This window comes from Quercus robur, chromosome 2, assembly GCF_932294415.1.
Source record: "Quercus robur chromosome 2, dhQueRobu3.1, whole genome shotgun sequence".
Lineage (NCBI taxonomy): Eukaryota > Viridiplantae > Streptophyta > Magnoliopsida > Fagales > Fagaceae > Quercus > Quercus robur.
Window position 1 is genome coordinate 5,680,006 of NC_065535.1, and position 17,030 is coordinate 5,697,035.

A 17,030-nucleotide genomic window follows, 5' to 3' on the forward strand; every position below is an offset into this window, starting at 1 on the left:
ATACTATTTAAAATCATGATCCTATGTGTCCAATTGTGCAGGAAATTAATAAAGATTTCATAAGAATGCCTTACTAATAAGTAACAAATTCATTTTTTATTCTACACGGAGCAATGGAATAGTTTAATTTCTGTGGAGATTTTCAAGACCCGTGTAACATCTGAACACGGATTTGATTCCTTAAATAATTTAAGATAATTTAAAAAGACCCTCAAACCCAATACTATCTTGCAAACATCAGAGAAAAGAAAACACCTAGATAATCTTTTAAACTGTTTAAATCATTTTCAAACTAATCTCATATATACTTCTATTATATACCATTTTCTACATAGGAATACAAAAAAAAATATGCAAATTAATAATAAAACTTATAAGAAAAAATTTCACTTCATCTGTCTAATTGTCTTAACATGTGATTTTCTCTTCTTTTGCAATTGAATTCTTGCAATGAGCAATTGCAGCTTGAATTGCAGCCTGCAACTCTTCCATAGTGCTGTCACTAGTAGAAGAAGGAAAAGTTGCAGAAGCTAGAAGAAGGCCACTATTTGTTGGAGATGTCCTCATTGAGGCTGGTGCTGAGAATTCTCCTCTTCTTCCTCTCAACTCTTGCTTACTTTTCATAGTTAAATTACCTGAAAACGAATATGGTTGCCGGCGTAATTGGATATTCTCTCCTCTCCTTCTGAAGAACCATAGAGGCCTGACCAGTCTCACATACCTCTTTAGTACATGACTCACATCAAACCTCAGCTTACTCCTCTTGTGCTTCTCCTTATCATCTTCCTTCTCTCTATTCTCACACTCTTTTCGCCATCTTTTAAAGCCAAATAATGAGAAAGAATTGAACTTGTTTCTGGCCTTTGTGTCACTAATATTGCTGCTTTGAAGGTGGTTGCTCTTGTTATTGTCGGTGCTGCAGTTGCTGTTGGTGCTATCTGTATTGGGTGTTTGCTGCTCATCTAATAAGTCGGTGATTGGGATGGTGAAGCTGTCCAAAGAGTTGGTAGAGGAGCGAGGAGAGACAGGAAGGTGAGAGAGGAGGTGGAGGGGAAGCAAGTGACCATGGAAGAAAATGTCATCTGCAGGAGTTAAATCAACTGCAAACGAAGGTGGTGCATTGCTTTTACCAGGGATTGTTGTTGTTGAGGAAGAGTGAAGAGAGATTGTGAAACTGAATTCATGAGATGGAGAGGAGGATGCTGAAGGTGGCTTTAGTGCTACTGCTAGGCCTTCTTTTCCTTCTTGTTTTGACTTCCTATCTTCTTTCTGATTGTTTGCTACTTTCTCTCTGGTCTTTTGGTGATGATGGCTGTCCATAACTCAAAGATTATGATGAAGACAAATCCTAAGATCTACAAGTGTCTAAAAGTCACTTACTTTTAAATTTTGGGTTCAATGGATGTTACCAAACCAAGGGAGGGATAAGGTGATCAGGAAGCAGTGGAGAGAGAGAGAGAGAGAGAGAGGGTATGTCTTGCAATTAGGCTTAGAATGTCTTTTGTGCACAATAGGTACATACATTCACTTATTATTAGTGCATTATTGTTCATGTAATGAAAGGGTGTGGTGGCATGACACAACGGAATGAGATGATAAAATTAGCTTGTATGAGTTAAAAGTTGCTATGTCCTTGTCCAATCTAATAGCTGTTGGGGTCCTTATTTGGAAAATAAGATCACAAAGTTCCAAATTTGCCACAAAAAAGGTAGATGAGATAGGCAAGGAAGGCTTCATATTGGGTATGCGTCTTTGTATTTGAGTTGCTTTGCCAGTGAAAATGGTCCCTAGAGAATGTCATGTTCATAATTCATACACACACAGAAAGTTGCACACACCCATTTCAAGAGGAATCTTTGAATTGAATCAAGGGCTTGTATGCTCTTTTGACTGTTATTATGTTCTCTATTTGCACGCAACTACATTGGGGAAAGTGTTCTAAGTTTTTGCGCTTTGTGCCACAATTTTTGTAGGAGAAAGTAGTAATGTGAAGGAGGTTGCACATCTTAACATAGAGGTGATGTCACTTTAGGTCAAGGGTTTGAAATTTGAATAACTTTCAAGAAAAGATAAAATTCCAACGCTATGCTAAAGTAGTCATTTCTCTCAATCCAAGTTGAAAAATTATGGTTTTAAAAAGGTGGATGCTGACATTTCTTTTTCTTGAGTGGGTTATATTGGCAAACTGAATTTGATTTTTGAGCTCATCCTCAACATCAGTTCGATTGCTGGTATCACATGTTCCATTGAACATCAAAATCCATTAAAGAAAACATAAACATAACAAAGTGTTGTTGTACATCTCATTCACTGTCCATAACACACCATAAGAAAATTTGTGGCATAAGCATAACATCAACATAATTGCAAATGATTATTTGTTAGACGAAGGAGAAGATGACCCCACACTGATTTATGATCATAAAGGCAGCTTGAATGACCTCAAACGTGACATACAAGCCAATATTGGGGTTCATATACTTCACCGGTCAAACAATCAATGTATAAGAAGAACAATATGTCCAATAACATAATAATTTTTACAATTTTTTTCACAACTACCGTGTCATGACTTGTGTATGATAAAAGTTCTGTAACCCTAAATCACAACATATCATGTTAGGACTTAGGAATAGTAAAAAATACTCTCTATTCTCTTGTATTACTAGTTTATTATTGTTAGGGTCCTATTTTTATGTATTGCCATAATTGGGTTGATAAGTTTTAAACCCTCCAATGTTAGACCCTACGTTTATGAACGTGCTATAGCCAGACATAGGTGATAGACATGAAAAGAAGTTTCAGACTTTGGTGGGGAAGGTAGACCCACACACGTGTACAAGGTGGTCCTTTAGTATAGAGGAATTTTGTTCGTATAGTTAAGGTCAACATCACAATCATGGATGCATTATTTTTGTGGACTGACTCATCTTCACCACTAAACCACTCAAAATCCATATATTCTATTAAATTTGTGAAGATAAAGAGTGAGACATAGAGAGTGTAACAAACATGGTATAAAACAAACATTTCGCATTCAACCAACCCATATAGATATCTCTCACATCTTAGCGTGGAAAAACTATATCCCTTTGTTGCTTTTCCCACTAGCCACTCAATATCTTATACTTACTCCAGTGACTTTTACATACACAGACTCAGTCATAGGAACGAAAACCAAGAACCAAAGTTGGTACATTAGGCAAACTTCCTTACTTTTACTCTAAATGTGCGTGCGTGCACTGGGGTCAAGACCATGAAATGGGGCCCCAAGGACCAAAAAAAAAAAAAAAGTAGCCATTAATAGAGCACTGCAACCATTAGTTTCAAACTAGCACTGTTTTTATTATAGTGAAATGTTAGCGAGTGTCCTTAAGGTACTGGTTAAGAATCCAATTAAAAAAAGTTTTAACATCATTTTTATGGAAAATGAAAAAAACTGTCAAAAGATTAATTGTTTTTTTTTCTTTTCCCGTAAAAACTTTCTTTAATTGGATTCTTAATCAGTATCCTAAATACATTCATTAGCATGACCCTTTGTTATATTGCTGCACAAAATGTGTGATAAACAATGACACAAACTATTTTGTATTATATGCTTAACAAAGAAGAAGTCACTGACCATGACTAAAGACAAATAATTCTTGGCTCCCAATTCGTGTAATTTTTACTCAACAACTTTAAATCAAATTTATACGGAAGAAAGTGAACCACTAACCATAAAGTAGTCTCCGTCTTTCCTTTAATATCTATTAAATATGTTCAGTGACTCAGTCCCTTCCTTTCATCTCATAGGGCTAGAATAAATCTTTTCCTTTAATTCTTGCAATGACAGTTCATGTTTGATTTTGATGTGAGTACTGAGGAAAGAGATTTTGTAGATTTATTACGTAAATTCCTAAGGTTTGTTCTTTCATATAAAAAATTATTAAATATTTTAGGAGTATCATAAATATATATTTCTTCTTATCACATGAATTATGGGTCCTACCATAAATTTAATTAATAAGTCTCATTATTATAGGAGAAAATGAAGTGTGCATTTATTGTACTCCAAAAACATTTTATAATTACTCCATTCGTGCATCTCAACAAACCAAGCAAAGCATGAAAATTGAAAACACCAGAGATAAGTACCAACAAGCAAATTAGCAAGTTTACACGGAACTTGCTCCTAACAAAACCTACAGCAGAGCACGTGTACGTTTGTTCCCCACCAAAATCTGGTAACCAAAGCTGTGCTCTAGCAACTTAATTATAGGCAAATTATACTTTTCCATCTTCAACTTTCACCTCACTCTTAATGCCCCTCAAACTATCAATTTGTCCAATTAACACCCCAATTTAAGAGAATTGTATCAATACCTCTTTTGTCTAAATTGGATGGTAAATGAGACGTATTAGTGATTTTTCATTGCAACATGAGATTGGTGGGTGGCATGAGTGGATCATGTGTATCCATTTTCATCTCATTTCAGACCCAATTTAGATGGCAAAGGATACATCGATACGATCCTCTCAAACTGATGTGTCAAACGAGCAAATTAATAGTTTGGAAGAACATTGTACATCTGAAAGTTTATGGTGAAAAGGTGTAATACACCAAAAACAATATATCATATGAGAGAGAGAGAGAGATTATCAATGGACTGGATTTGAGTTCCTAAAACTGGTGTCAATTCAAACTGGCCAATGATTGCGATAGTTATTTTTATAAATAAATTAGAATTACGGAAGGCAGCTCACCAAGAATTTCGACATGGCAAGAAACCTAAGAAACACGTAAAGGTAATTAGCAAAAATGAAAAAAGGGACGCATCTGTTGTAACAGGGTGAAGTTAGCTATTGATTTATCAAAAACGGAGAAAGGAGACACAGCTTAGCAAAATATAAGACATTTCTCTTCCAAGAAAAAAAAAATATCAATGGCAATTTTCTATTCCACACGTTCACCTTCCTACTAGTCAAAGGAAGGATATACTTTTATGCTACATGACCATATTCATCAGCAAGCAGGTCAAACAAGTTCTCCAAATTTGTAATGAATCTATAAGAGATCTCATCAAACTCCCTATATGATAATATTACAACAAAGGCCGCTCTAATTGAATGTCAGCTCTATGAAATGGCAGAACCGGTATGCTGTGGAATGGATCCAGAAGGAAATGAATGACCTCCAATGCGTCATTATGCATTGGTGAATTTATCAAAGCCTTCCACAACTCTTTTTAGGGAGGCAGGCACAAGCACAGTCACAGTTGTAATATAACTGTGGAAGTCAGAAAACAGGTCTTAAAAAAGCAAGCACCTCTAACTGTGATCTTCTGACTTGAAGGAACGAAACATTAGAAAAGATATCCGAAAGACCCTGAAGTGAATGCCAAATTGGATCCAATGCTGGACACCCTCCATGAGAAATTGAAGGGAAACAATATTTTGTAGGAAGATCCAACTTCCCATTTATGATCAAATTTGAAACAATTGTTAGTGCTCTCAAAATATGAATATAGTTGAGGAGCATTGGCTAGTCACTTCCACTACTGTGTCTATCTGGAAAAAAGAAAAGGGAACAAGAATAAAATTAAGACGCTTCACTGCTATAGAATATTAATGCAATGCATAGGGGAGAAGAGAGTCAGAGTAAGAGATGCCACACCTGATAATCTTTTGCCTTCCATGGCTTCTTTCTTCTCTTGGCAACTTGAGCAAAGGAAAGGGCCATCCCATGGACGCAATTTTCCTGGGTTTAATGAGCCAGAATGTATTGAAATACCCTCTCCAGGCTTCATCTCCACTTGACAGACTGCACACATGAACAACTTAAACATGTTGCAAAGTGGGTACTTCGTATCTAACCTGCATTCCACAAAAACAATTCCCATGTCAAAAAGGTATTAAGCTACATTGATTGCTCACAGATAGGTAGCCATGCCACCATATTATACAGTAAGACAAAAGCCAAAACGAAAATAATGCATTAGTCCCATCACGCCTTACTTAGAGATCAAAGAATTTTCAGATTAAAAAAATACAATTTTCACAGCACAAACCTTTCAGAAAGCATAGCAGATCCTTCCTCATACATTTCCTCCACAATATCTGGCTCAAGGAATTCTTTATCAACTTGAGAAGATGATTCTGAGGACTTTCTACGAAACATGGACTTAAACACGCCTATTCCTTGCTTCTTTGGAGGTGGCAAAGGAGCCGTTGGCTTCTCTGGCGGTAATATATCAATTACAATGCAGGTTGTATCATCTCGTAGTCCTTTAGCTTGTAATGCTTCCTGAAAATGGAACAGATAAGAGTAAGAAAAGCAATAATAGATTGGGAGGAATGGAATCTAAATAGCGCATTGGAGTCAGGGCTGTAGATATTGTAATTAATAAGGAATAAAATTGAACATCATTCTTTGAAAAAAAGGGTTCCATTTTAGTTGTAGCATACTTTAACAATTTGTGCAGCTGCAGCATCAGCAGTCATCCCGCGACAACAATCAAGAGCTGTTTCTGCAGATAAAGCATCCCAAACACCATCGCTTGAAATAATAAGCCTACCACCGGCTGTAGACAGCTGTAGAAACATGATTTATAGATATTAAGAATAAAAAAATAAAAAAAGGTTTGTTCAAAATGAGCATCTTGAGAATTTTCTAACAGAATAGAACTGGGTTCATACGGTAACAACCAAAAGGAATCCTTTCAAAGAAGGAAGCATGCACACACAAACCCATGAAACACATCAAAATGAAATCCACGGATCCAAAGGTCCAAACATATGCCTTAAACATCAGCCAATAACAACCCCCCTGGGAATAAAAACCACAGGGAAACAGTTTCTTCCTAAGTTTCCAGGCAATATGTGTAACATAATACACTACTTAACTTGAAACATGGTAAAATGTGGTTTAGATAACATACAGTTTATCTATGGACCTTCATTAGGAATTTGAATGTTATATGGTAATCTTAATTTAAGATTTTGATATTCTCATTCAACCCTAAAATTTCCTTATTTAAACAAGATTTTAAATATTCTATTGCCTTTCAAAAAGAAGAAATGAGGGAATGCAGGGAAGAAAATTTCCAAATAGCAAAAATTATGGTACAGGAACAGAAATTCAGAAGTGTGATGTTTCGGATTGAGTAATACTAAATCCAGTTACTTCTTTTCCTTGGAGAATGGCGTGGCAATCGAAGGTTCCTCCAAGGGTAGCCTTTTTCCCATGGTCTGCTTCATTAGGTAAGCTTCTTACAACAGATAACCTTTGCAAAAGGTGTATTATTTTTCTTGTTTGATGTTATATGTGTAAGAGGTGTGGAGGGTCGGTGGATCATCTTCTTCTTCATTGCCCCGTAGCATTTGAGTTGGTTTTTTGGTGTTTTGTTTGTTTGGAATTCATTGGGTTATGCCACATAAGGTAATTGAGTTGTTTGAGTCTTGGTAAGGTAAGTTTGGGCGTCATTGCAATATAGGTTTTTGGAGACTCGTGCCACATTGTTTGATGTGATGTATTTTGAGTGAGAGGAATGCTAGATGTTTTGAGGGATGTGAACGGTCCTTGCTAGAGATTAAGTCTTTCTTCTGCGATACTCTCCTTGTTTGGAGTGTGGCTCTATCACATTTTACTTGTTTTTCCATTCCTGTTTTACTTGATCATTGTAATTTTGGTTCTTCATTTTTGCCCCCACAGTACATCCCCAATGTACTCGGGTTGGCTTCTTTATTAATAAAATTTTTCATTACCTATCAAAAAAAAAAACTAAATCCAGTTCGCTAGGTAGTACGGAATTGTGGTAAGATCGGGTCTTGGTGCGATGGCAAATGCCTTCCAACAAAAGCAATAGGTTGCAAATTTGAGTATGGGAATCATCCTCTCCAAAACAATTGGGGGTAAGGCTGACTATTATGACCTATACTAGACCCTGCAAAAGTGGGAGCTTTGTGCACTAGGTACGAACTTTTATCTATTCTTTCTCTTGTTGTGGCAAACTACAAGAGATTTTCTCTCCATCAGAATTTTTGTGTTTGCTCAAACTTAGAAAATTTAATTGGCACTCAAAAATATAAATCTAATAACTTCAGCCCATTCTATAAAGCTCTATTCAAATGCAGTCTTACAAAAAGTAAAGTACCAGTTGATCTGCAACCAAAAGGGAAAACAAAAATAGCAACATGAATTATGGCAATGAATTAGTCATGAACCTCTCTATAAGCATATGGAAAAGTAAATTTCTGAGTGAACCAGATTTCAAAGTATTACTAGATTTTTTTGGGGGGGAAAAAAGTGATTTCAAAGTGTTACTGATGTAACACATGCAGGCAAGGGAATCAATCATGGAGTTCTCTCCTTGAGCTGAAGAACTAACAACCCTGTTAGAAAGTAAAATTAGCAATGAGATTGGTCGAGTAGTCTCAGTAGGAGATGAGACCGCACATGTTTATGGAATGAACAAGAATCAATCTTAGTAAATGGAAAGCAAATAACTCCAACAATTAAAAATGTTAGTGGTCAGCAACATCAAACCTCAACCATTCTGCTCTAAGCACCTCCAGAGAAGTATAGGTGCATTATTTAGCCAGTAGTCCAACAAAACCTAGTTCATTTTATTTTACGTCTCTCTCATTTGTCCTGCCCAAACCACCCCCCCCCCCCCTTTGGTAAATAGTCCCAAGTCCCAACGATTAAACTCTGGAGCTGTATATCATTTATGAAAAATGAAATAAAATAAACAGGAGCTGTATGTTGCAATAAGGAGGAGTTCACATAAAAAGGTTGCTCACAAGTTGCAACAAAATAAAAATAAAAGAGGAGAACCACTACATTTGAATGTTTTATCTAATTCTTTTAGGCATCAATTTCACAATACTTGGAGTTACAAGTGATGCACACTAAAATTTTCAAATAACATAATAATTTTTATTTTCTATAAGAAAGAATAATTTTATTAAATAGAGGCTACTTCATAACATAATTAACATTATCCTTGAAGTTGAATAATATGATTGAAAGCTACCAAAAGTAAAGAGAAAACATATTAGTTAAACATACAATGGATGCAAGCATATTGTAACTGATAAACGGAAGTGGAAATGGGAATGCAAAATTGTGATGAACACTGTAGCAAAATTAAAACATAAACATACGTACAAAGAAAAAAGAGGGAGAGGGATAGAGAGGATAAGAACACAAACCTTCACTTGCTTTACATAAGGAACAGGAACAATGAACTCGCCAACATCCATATCACCAATTGATCGTGAAAGACACAAACCACCAGGCCAACACCTCAAAGGACCAATCTACAAAAAAATGCATTAGACTAGTTAGACAACCAGCCTTATTCTATGAAGTTAAGTTATATATAGAATTCTTCAAATGTGAATGTTCATCGATTCTAAAGAATTTAACAGGAAGATAATCAATCTATCATAATATATGGGCAGATTGACATCATGGATTTCATCTAAACAGCATCATCCATTCAGAAGCCAGTCAAAGATTCTACAATCTTATTTGCTTAAATATCTACACACGTGGTCCTACAACTTAAATAAATTTAAACCATAAATGATATGATCCTTTGGGTTCTATTGCCCATGTTTTCACCAATGACTTTAACTTGACTAGGTTTATATTTAAACTTTGAAGTCTGGAATTGAAATCAAAGACAATGAAAACACGGTAGCATTACTTAGCCAGCTTCATATAAATACAAGTATATTACTACTGAATTACATAAGGAATTAATGAAAAAGTGAAGATACCTCTGCACCACCACCAGTATTAAGCCGACCCACCTCACCTCCACTTGCAGTGATACGGTCCCTCCTAATAAGACACAGAAGAGTTAGGCCTAAATGGGGTGGTTGTTAAGTGAGTCACCAAATACGGTATATTAGTAACTTACTCCTCTTCATTGCATTCAAGTCTGTGATCTGCTGACAAGTAATAAACACCACCCTCAGCAGGTTCAAGAATGCAACGGGAATCACCAACAGATGCAACGGTTACAACCCATCCTTCTATAATCACAAAGGTGACAGTTGTTCCTGATGTTTGTGCTGAGGCACAAAAGAAATACATATATATCATGGATTCAAATATTAGTCCAAAATAAACAAGACACAGATATTATAGCTAAGAGACTTAGAACTACATAAAAAAATGTCCAACACACACACAAAATTTTCTTTATTTATTTTTTAAAAACATTGTTATTGATATCATACATGCTGAGAAATAGAAGGCAAAACAAAACCAAAATGCATCGCAATCCAAAAACCAAAATACATCAATTTTTCAGGCGAATGATATGAAAAAGCTAAAAGCCAACAAAACCTAAGCCAGTAAATAACACACAAGTAGAAACACAGAATTCCAGAGCTTTTAATGGGAGGATGTACATTACAATTGTATGCTACTTAAAAAATCCAAAAAAATGTATCTGGCAAAACTTGAATTTGTGAACGTGCCAAGAATGACAAAGGTGTTGGTTTATAGTGTATATAAGTTGAGTTAAAAATATGGAAGCCAACTTTATTATATCCAGGTTGATCTCACATAACCTTTTAATATATCTTTATAAAAATGTGCATAATATGCACACATACAACAAAAAAATTTGCATTTTATAGAATGTAACTCATACCCTTCTCTTGAAAGTCTTTATCTGTTTTAACAAATCCAGCAACCAAAGCCCTTGGAAGTGCTGCTACCCATTCATCTCTGTTAAGATCTGAAGGAATGGCACTTAACACATTACTGAGGAGATTCTCCTTAGAGTATATAGCAGCAGCAGATCCATTGTGTCCATCAAATAGCTGCAAAACAGGTTTTAGTAAGAGCAAGCTACAAAGATAAATAGAAACTATGAAGGATATGATTTTATCAAATTTTTTTTTTTTGATAAGTAGATATGATTTTATCAATTATGTAGATGGAATGCAGCCACCTGCTTAACTAATTTTCAATATTCCTATAAAAAATAAAAAGTAAATAAAAAACTAATTTTCAATATTTTTTTTCCTCATAAGGGGTGTTCAAACTATTAAATAAATGTATTAGTAGTGAAAGACACAAATAATCCAAGAATAAGCCAGATGACAACGAATCACCAAAATACAGATGAACCATGAACAAATCATATAAAGCTAACTCACGACTTCTTTGAAATACCCAATAATGAATCCTTGAAATGCCTATAATTGTGAAGACCAAGTCAATCTTTTGCCCAAAAATAAAAGAAAAAAGAAAATCCTAAGTACAGGAAATAATCCATGTACGGCTAAGAGCCTACTCGAGAAGACCCACCTTAGCTTTCACACAAAGCGTTCCCTATCGTTGAACACTTACATAATCTGATTCGTCTCAGATATCAACTTGTATTCAAACAGATCTAAATAGACATGAAAAAAATAAAAATCACCACTAAGTGACTAAGCATGCACCAAAACTAGACAAACAACAGGATAAAACTCAAACACTCCAGAAAAAACATAGTTTTCGGTGTTGCTGAGCAACCATTTTCAACTCATCGCACAAGTACCCCCCCCAGTACTTTGTTTTCACAAGTCTTAATTAGTTACTACTCTTGCCAGTGTATCAACCATAAATCCATTCAAATTGCTAAAAAGATCAAGTCTTGACATTCTACACAACATAACCACATCTCAAACGTAGTCAAACACACCCATACCCGTTCGGTACAACTTATTTTTCAGCTTTTTGAAAATGGGATTGTAAGGATTGAAACCATATAACAAGATAACTAAGGCAAAACTCAATCAACATATCAAAACAAAACTAGATGCAAATGCAATCCATCACAATGTAACCATCCAAACACCGATATCTAATAAATGAACGAATCAAACAAAGTAACCAAAAAAAAAAATACCATACCCCGAAAACCGAGTATGTAGACACTCCATCTCCAAGCACCCTTTGTCGTTCTGTCTTTATTAATGTAAAGTCCTCCCCTTTCTTGCTCTGGAAAGCATGACCATGCACAAGTTCAGGACACTCAATCCTCTCATTCGCCAGTTCACGCTTCAACAAAACCGAAAGCGGCACCGTGTGATGCTCATTCCTTGTTGCCATTGTTCTTCTCCTTCAAAATCCACCACCCCCCCCCCAAATACACCAAAAACGTTGATTTTTTTCCTTTCTTAAACAATTATATAAAATTCACCACCACCTCTCTAATCCTCCCTGAAACAAAAAAAACCAATCAAAATCTCAACATTTTTCCCCGATCCCTAAATCATTGATTCTAATAGCTGTATCAAGATCTTCTACAACAACAACAATATTTGTGATCAGAAAATTCTTTCTTTCTTTTTTTCCAAAACGAGAAAACAATTACAGAAAAAAAAAAAAAAAAAAACAGCAAATGTACGTGGAAAACAAACAATAAATCTTTAAAAAAAAAAAAAAACAAAGATTAAGGAAAATGGAGAATTACGAGAAAGAGAAATGAAAATGGAAGAAGCGACTGGAGGCTACGCGCGGCGAAGAAGACGAGATGCGTTTGAGAAATGGGAATGTGGTAATGATCGAGAATTGTGGATCCCGTCGAAGTCGAGTTCCCAAAATAATTCTTTCTTTCCAAAAAAAAAAAAAAAAGTTCCAAAACGAGAAAACCAGAAACCAAACAACCTCAAACGAAATAATACTAAGCTGTTTTTTTCTTCATCTCTCTGTTTTTGTTTCTTTGTTTTGTTTTTTTTTTTTTTTATAATTAAATTTAATTGGTGCTGACATGGCAGAGAGCGAGCCGTTTTTGGTTGGAGCCGACGTGTACGGTGGGTATTGGCGGGGACTCAACGACATCAAGATCGGCTTGCGGCGCTTTCTTAACCTTTGATTTGGGATTGACTTATCTGATGCGATCTGGGCCCACCGATAAATATTGTAAACCAATGTGGGACCCAGAACCCTATAATATTTTATATATTTTTATTATGGGCTGGCGCCGGTTAATATGAGCTACGCGGGGTTTTTTTTTTTATACCAAAAAACGCGGAAACAACAATAAAGGAATCTGGAAGGTCAAATTGACCGAGTCAATTTTAAATAAAATTGAATTTTAGTGCTAAAAAGTGATAATTAATGTTTGTTTCAACGGTAATGAATAGATAAAATTTAATCCACAAGTTTCTAAATGGATAAAAAAAAAATTGACAATTATTACAACAAGTGGGAGATTGAGATTTTTTTTTAATTATTTTTAGAAAAGTAGGGGATTGAGATTCTTGGTTCCTCTTATAAAAAAATAATAATAATACTTCAAATTAAATAGATAAGATTTTTGATAACTTTATAATAGAGTTTTTTTTTTTTTTTTTTTTTGAGAATCAAAACTGTGAAACTTCATTAAGGTAGGCTCTCAAAGTCAGCCAAAAATACAGATGCAAGGTCTGGTGGTACTTCTTCCATCCAGACGGACATATTAGGAGTTATAAATGCTCTCCTTGCGAGTGAATGTGCTAATTTGTTACAATGTCTCTTAACAAAAGATAAGGTCGCTCTAGAGAATTGAGACAGCAGGAATAGAATATCAGCAGCAATATTTCCGTAGTGAGTTAGCTGGCTGCCACCACTCTTCAGATTCTTTATAAGGAGTTCGGAGTCTCCTTCCAATGTTATATCGTCGAAACCAAGCTCCAAAGCAAATTCTAAAGCTCTTCTTGCCGCCAGCGCCTCCACCTCGATGACTGATACTGGCAGAGGTATTTGTTGAGTCAAGGATGCCATAACCAGCCCGACATCATTACGGATCACCACGCCTACCCCTGCCTGATCTCTTTCAACAAATGTCGCGCCGTCGAAATTGATCTTGAAGCCGTTAGTTTCAGGTGCAGTCCAATGGGTTGTTTCTCGTCCATGGGGGTGCGAAGATGGCACAATGGTAGTTTCAGACCCCTCTATGCGTTCCTGGGCAAACTCCAACACTTTGTCTAGTGGTAAGGCTGGTTTGCCGAGTCGAAGGTTGTTTCGCCTATTCCACAATGTCCAAATGACAGTTGCAAACAGCTCCGGTTCTCTATTTCCTGCAAAAATAAAGTCAAACACGTCAATAAAAGAGGAGCACGCAGAGAGCGTGCCATGGTTCCACTTTGGCCGTTTGCACCACAGGGGCATCAGTTCTGGGCAGTGCAGTAAGGCATGCACGGCGTCTTCTTGGTGCAATTTACAACGATCACAGGTGGCTGTGGCAGTGATCTTACGGCGAACCAGATTCGCCTTTGTAGGTAATGATTCCTTGCAAGCTCTCCAGGTCAGATGTTTCACTTTATTTGGGACATTGAGGCCCCAAATCTTCTTCCATAAAGGCTTTAAGGTGTCATTCTCAGACAGACCAGGTTGCTTGCCCAGTTGTTCCTCATGCAGAAATTTGTATCCGGATTTTACAGAGTAAACACCATCCAGGTTGAAGGGCCAAATAAGTACATCTTCCTGAATTGTCCTGCATAGGGGAATATTTTTTATTATACTTGCTTCAAAAGGATAGAACATTTGCTCTATGACCTCCTCCCTCCATATTTTCTGCCCGTGGTCGATCAAGTCACTGACCAGAACTATGTCACTGTCTTCAATCCTTGGTGACAGCAGCTTCGGATTTGCTTTGCAAGGCAGCCAATTTTCCCCCCAAATGTGGACTGAGTTCCCCGACCCAATTCTCCACCTACTCCCCTTTCTAATTACCTCTCTTCCCCTCATAATACTCCGCCATGCGTACGAAGCATTAGCAGGTATTTTGGCCTCCATCACTGATGTTGTGGGGAAGAATTTTGCTTTAAAAACACGGTAGAATAAGGAGGTTTTGTCATGCAGCAGCCTCCAAGTGTGCTTTGCCAAGAGTGCATCGTTAAAAAGGGAGAGATTCTTAAAACCCATACCACCTTGAGATTTAGGTTTACACAAATCTTGCCACCTAACCCAGTGCACCTTCCGATTATCCCCTCTCTGACCCCAAAAAAATCTGCATATCATCATCTCAATCTCATGGCAAAGTGTTGATGGGAGCTTAAAGCAAGCCATGGTATAGGATGGGAGGGCTTGTGCCACAGCCTTAATTAAAATCTCTCTCCCCGCTTGGCTAAGGAGTTTAGCTTCCCATCCTTGAATTTTTTTCCAAACCCTCTGTTTGATGTATGTGAAGCTCTCCTTCTTATTACGGCCAACAAGAGAAGGAAGGCCCAGGTATTTTTCATACTGTTGAACCACCGGAACCCCAAGCATCTCCTTTATGGCCAATTGGGTTTCATCTGAGGTTGACCTACTAAAGAAGAGGGTGGTCTTTGCTCTATTTATCTGCTGCCCTGTTGCTCTTTCATAACTGGCCAAAATATTAAGTAAACTTTGGCATTCCTCAATTTTGGCCCTGCAGAAGACGAGGCTATCATCAGCAAACAGGAGGTGAGTTAGCTTAGGCCCATTGCGACAAAGTGAGACTCCTCTAATCTCTCCATTATTGGCTGCATTACGAATCAACCCATGTAAACCCTCCGTACACATGAGGAAAAGGTAGGGAGACAGTGGATCGCCTTGCCTTAGTCCTCTAGTTGGAGTGATGTGACCATGGGGTTCTCCATTGATTAGTACAGAATATGAGGCTGTGGTGATGCACGCCATCATGAGTTTCACCCACTTATCATGGAAACCCAACTGCACCAGAACTTTCTCCATATAAGCCCATTCTACCCGATCATAAGCTTTGCTCATGTCGAGCTTCAAAGCCATAAAGCCCGACTTCCCCTTGGTATGGTTCCTCATGTAGTGCAATGTTTCAAAGGCCACAAGAATATTATCAGATATCAACTGTTCAGACATAAAGGCACTTTGGTGCTCTGAGATAATCTGAGGCAAAACATCTTGCAAACGGTTTGTTAGAACTTTAGCAAAAATTCTATATAACACGTTACTCAAGCTTATGGGTCTAAACTCAGACACAAATTTCGGGTTCTTCACCTTAGGGATCAAAGTAATAAAAGAGTGGCAAAGTGCAGGAGGTAAAACACCCGAATTTAAAAAATGCAGGATGGAATGTGACACATCAGAGCCAAGCAAAGACCAATAATTCTGGTAAAATAGAGGGGGCATACCATCCGAGCCAGGTGCTTTCAGAGGGGCCATTTGTTTCAAAGCAACTTCCACTTCTTCAATTGTGAATTCTGCCACCAGCTTTTCATTCATCTCATTTGTCACCACTTGAGGAATCAAGTCAACCACCTCCTCAAAATTGCTAGGATTTGCCGAGGTGAAGAGGTTTTGATAGAAATCCACAATAGTGGCATTTACTTGAGCTTGCTGAGTGCACCATCTACCCAAAGCATCATGCAATTGTGTAATATAATTTCTTCTTCTTCGCTGTGAGGCTTTGCTATGGAAAAATCTAGTATTTCGATCTCCATCCTTGAGCCACAAAACCTTTGATCTTTGTCTCCACATTTTTGCTTCTTTATCAAGGAGAATATTCACCTCACACTACAACCATTTCATGCGCCTAGAATCCCCAGTCCGAACGGCCCACTGTTCTGCTTCCTTCAATTGCTTCTTTTTTTTCTCCAATTCTTTTCGAACACAACCAAAACTCTTCCTACTCCAACGGGTCAACTCCTGCCCACATCTATCTATCTTTGTTAACACTCTAGTGTCCCATGGCTCAGGAGAATTGTCACTCCAAACAGCCTCAATGGTCTCACTACACCCCTTATCAGTCATCCACATATGCTCGAACCTGAAAGGTTTTTGGAAGCTACAATCCATACCTTCAGGTGAAATACACAGTGCCTTATGATCAGAAGCCGTTCCATCTAAATGCAAAACTTTTGTACCCGGGAACATTGAGAACCATTCGTTTGTGGCCAAGGCACGATCAAGTCTCTCCCAAACTGTAAACTCTGCGTAGTGTTTGTGCCATGTAAAAGGAAAGCCAACAAATTTTAAATCCATAAAGCTACATTCATCAAGAGCGTCACGAAACAATTGCATTTGGTGATGGGTCTTGGTCGACCCCCCTGTT

At 37.2% G+C, this 17,030-nt stretch overlaps 3 protein-coding genes across 3 annotated transcripts; all 3 read right to left on the reverse strand.

Moving 5' to 3' along the window:
- Positions 1-260: 260 nt before the first annotated feature.
- LOC126711088 (BRI1 kinase inhibitor 1) lies at positions 261-1,593 on the reverse strand. The gene has a single exon (XM_050411239.1). It carries the CDS (start codon positions 1,318-1,320, stop codon positions 409-411), a length of 912 nt encoding a protein of 303 aa, XP_050267196.1. The 5' UTR covers positions 1,321-1,593; the 3' UTR covers positions 261-408.
- Positions 1,594-4,879: 3,286 nt separating this feature from the next.
- Positions 4,880-12,688, reverse strand: LOC126711105 (probable protein phosphatase 2C 12). Its single transcript, XM_050411240.1, has 10 exons — positions 12,468-12,688; positions 11,906-12,214; positions 10,653-10,824; positions 9,912-10,065; positions 9,769-9,832; positions 9,196-9,303; positions 6,448-6,573; positions 6,051-6,286; positions 5,657-5,856; positions 4,880-5,550 (listed from the first exon to the last, which is right to left on the reverse strand). The coding sequence occupies exons 2-10, from the start codon at positions 12,101-12,103 to the stop codon at positions 5,525-5,527; spliced, it is 1,284 nt and encodes a 427-aa protein (XP_050267197.1). The 5' UTR covers positions 12,104-12,214; positions 12,468-12,688; the 3' UTR covers positions 4,880-5,524.
- A 3,804-nt stretch (positions 12,689-16,492) lies between these two features.
- Positions 16,493-16,999, reverse strand: LOC126693863 (uncharacterized). The gene has a single exon (XM_050389959.1). The coding sequence runs from the start codon at positions 16,997-16,999 to the stop codon at positions 16,493-16,495; it is 507 nt and encodes a 168-aa protein (XP_050245916.1).
- Between the last annotated feature and the right edge of the window lie 31 nt (positions 17,000-17,030).

What these genes read in the sequence shown, in the direction of transcription:
- LOC126711088 (XM_050411239.1), bottom strand. Translation starts at nt 1,320, where the DNA reads ATGGACAGCCATCATCACCAAAAGACCAGAGAGAAAGTAGCAAACAAT.
- LOC126693863 (XM_050389959.1), bottom strand. Translation starts at nt 16,999, where the DNA reads ATGCAATTGTTTCGTGACGCTCTTGATGAATGTAGCTTTATGGATTTA.
- LOC126711105 (XM_050411240.1), bottom strand. Translation starts at nt 12,103, where the DNA reads ATGGCAACAAGGAATGAGCATCACACGGTGCCGCTTTCGGTTTTGTTG. An exon ending in CTACATACTCGGTTTTCGGG is followed by an intron (nt 10,825 to 11,905) that starts GTATGGTATTTT and finishes CCTGTTTTGCAG; the next exon opens with CTATTTGATGGACACAATGG. An exon ending in CTTGAATGCAATGAAGAGGA is followed by an intron (nt 9,833 to 9,911) that starts GTAAGTTACTAA and finishes GTGTCTTATTAG; the next exon opens with GAGGGACCGTATCACTGCAA.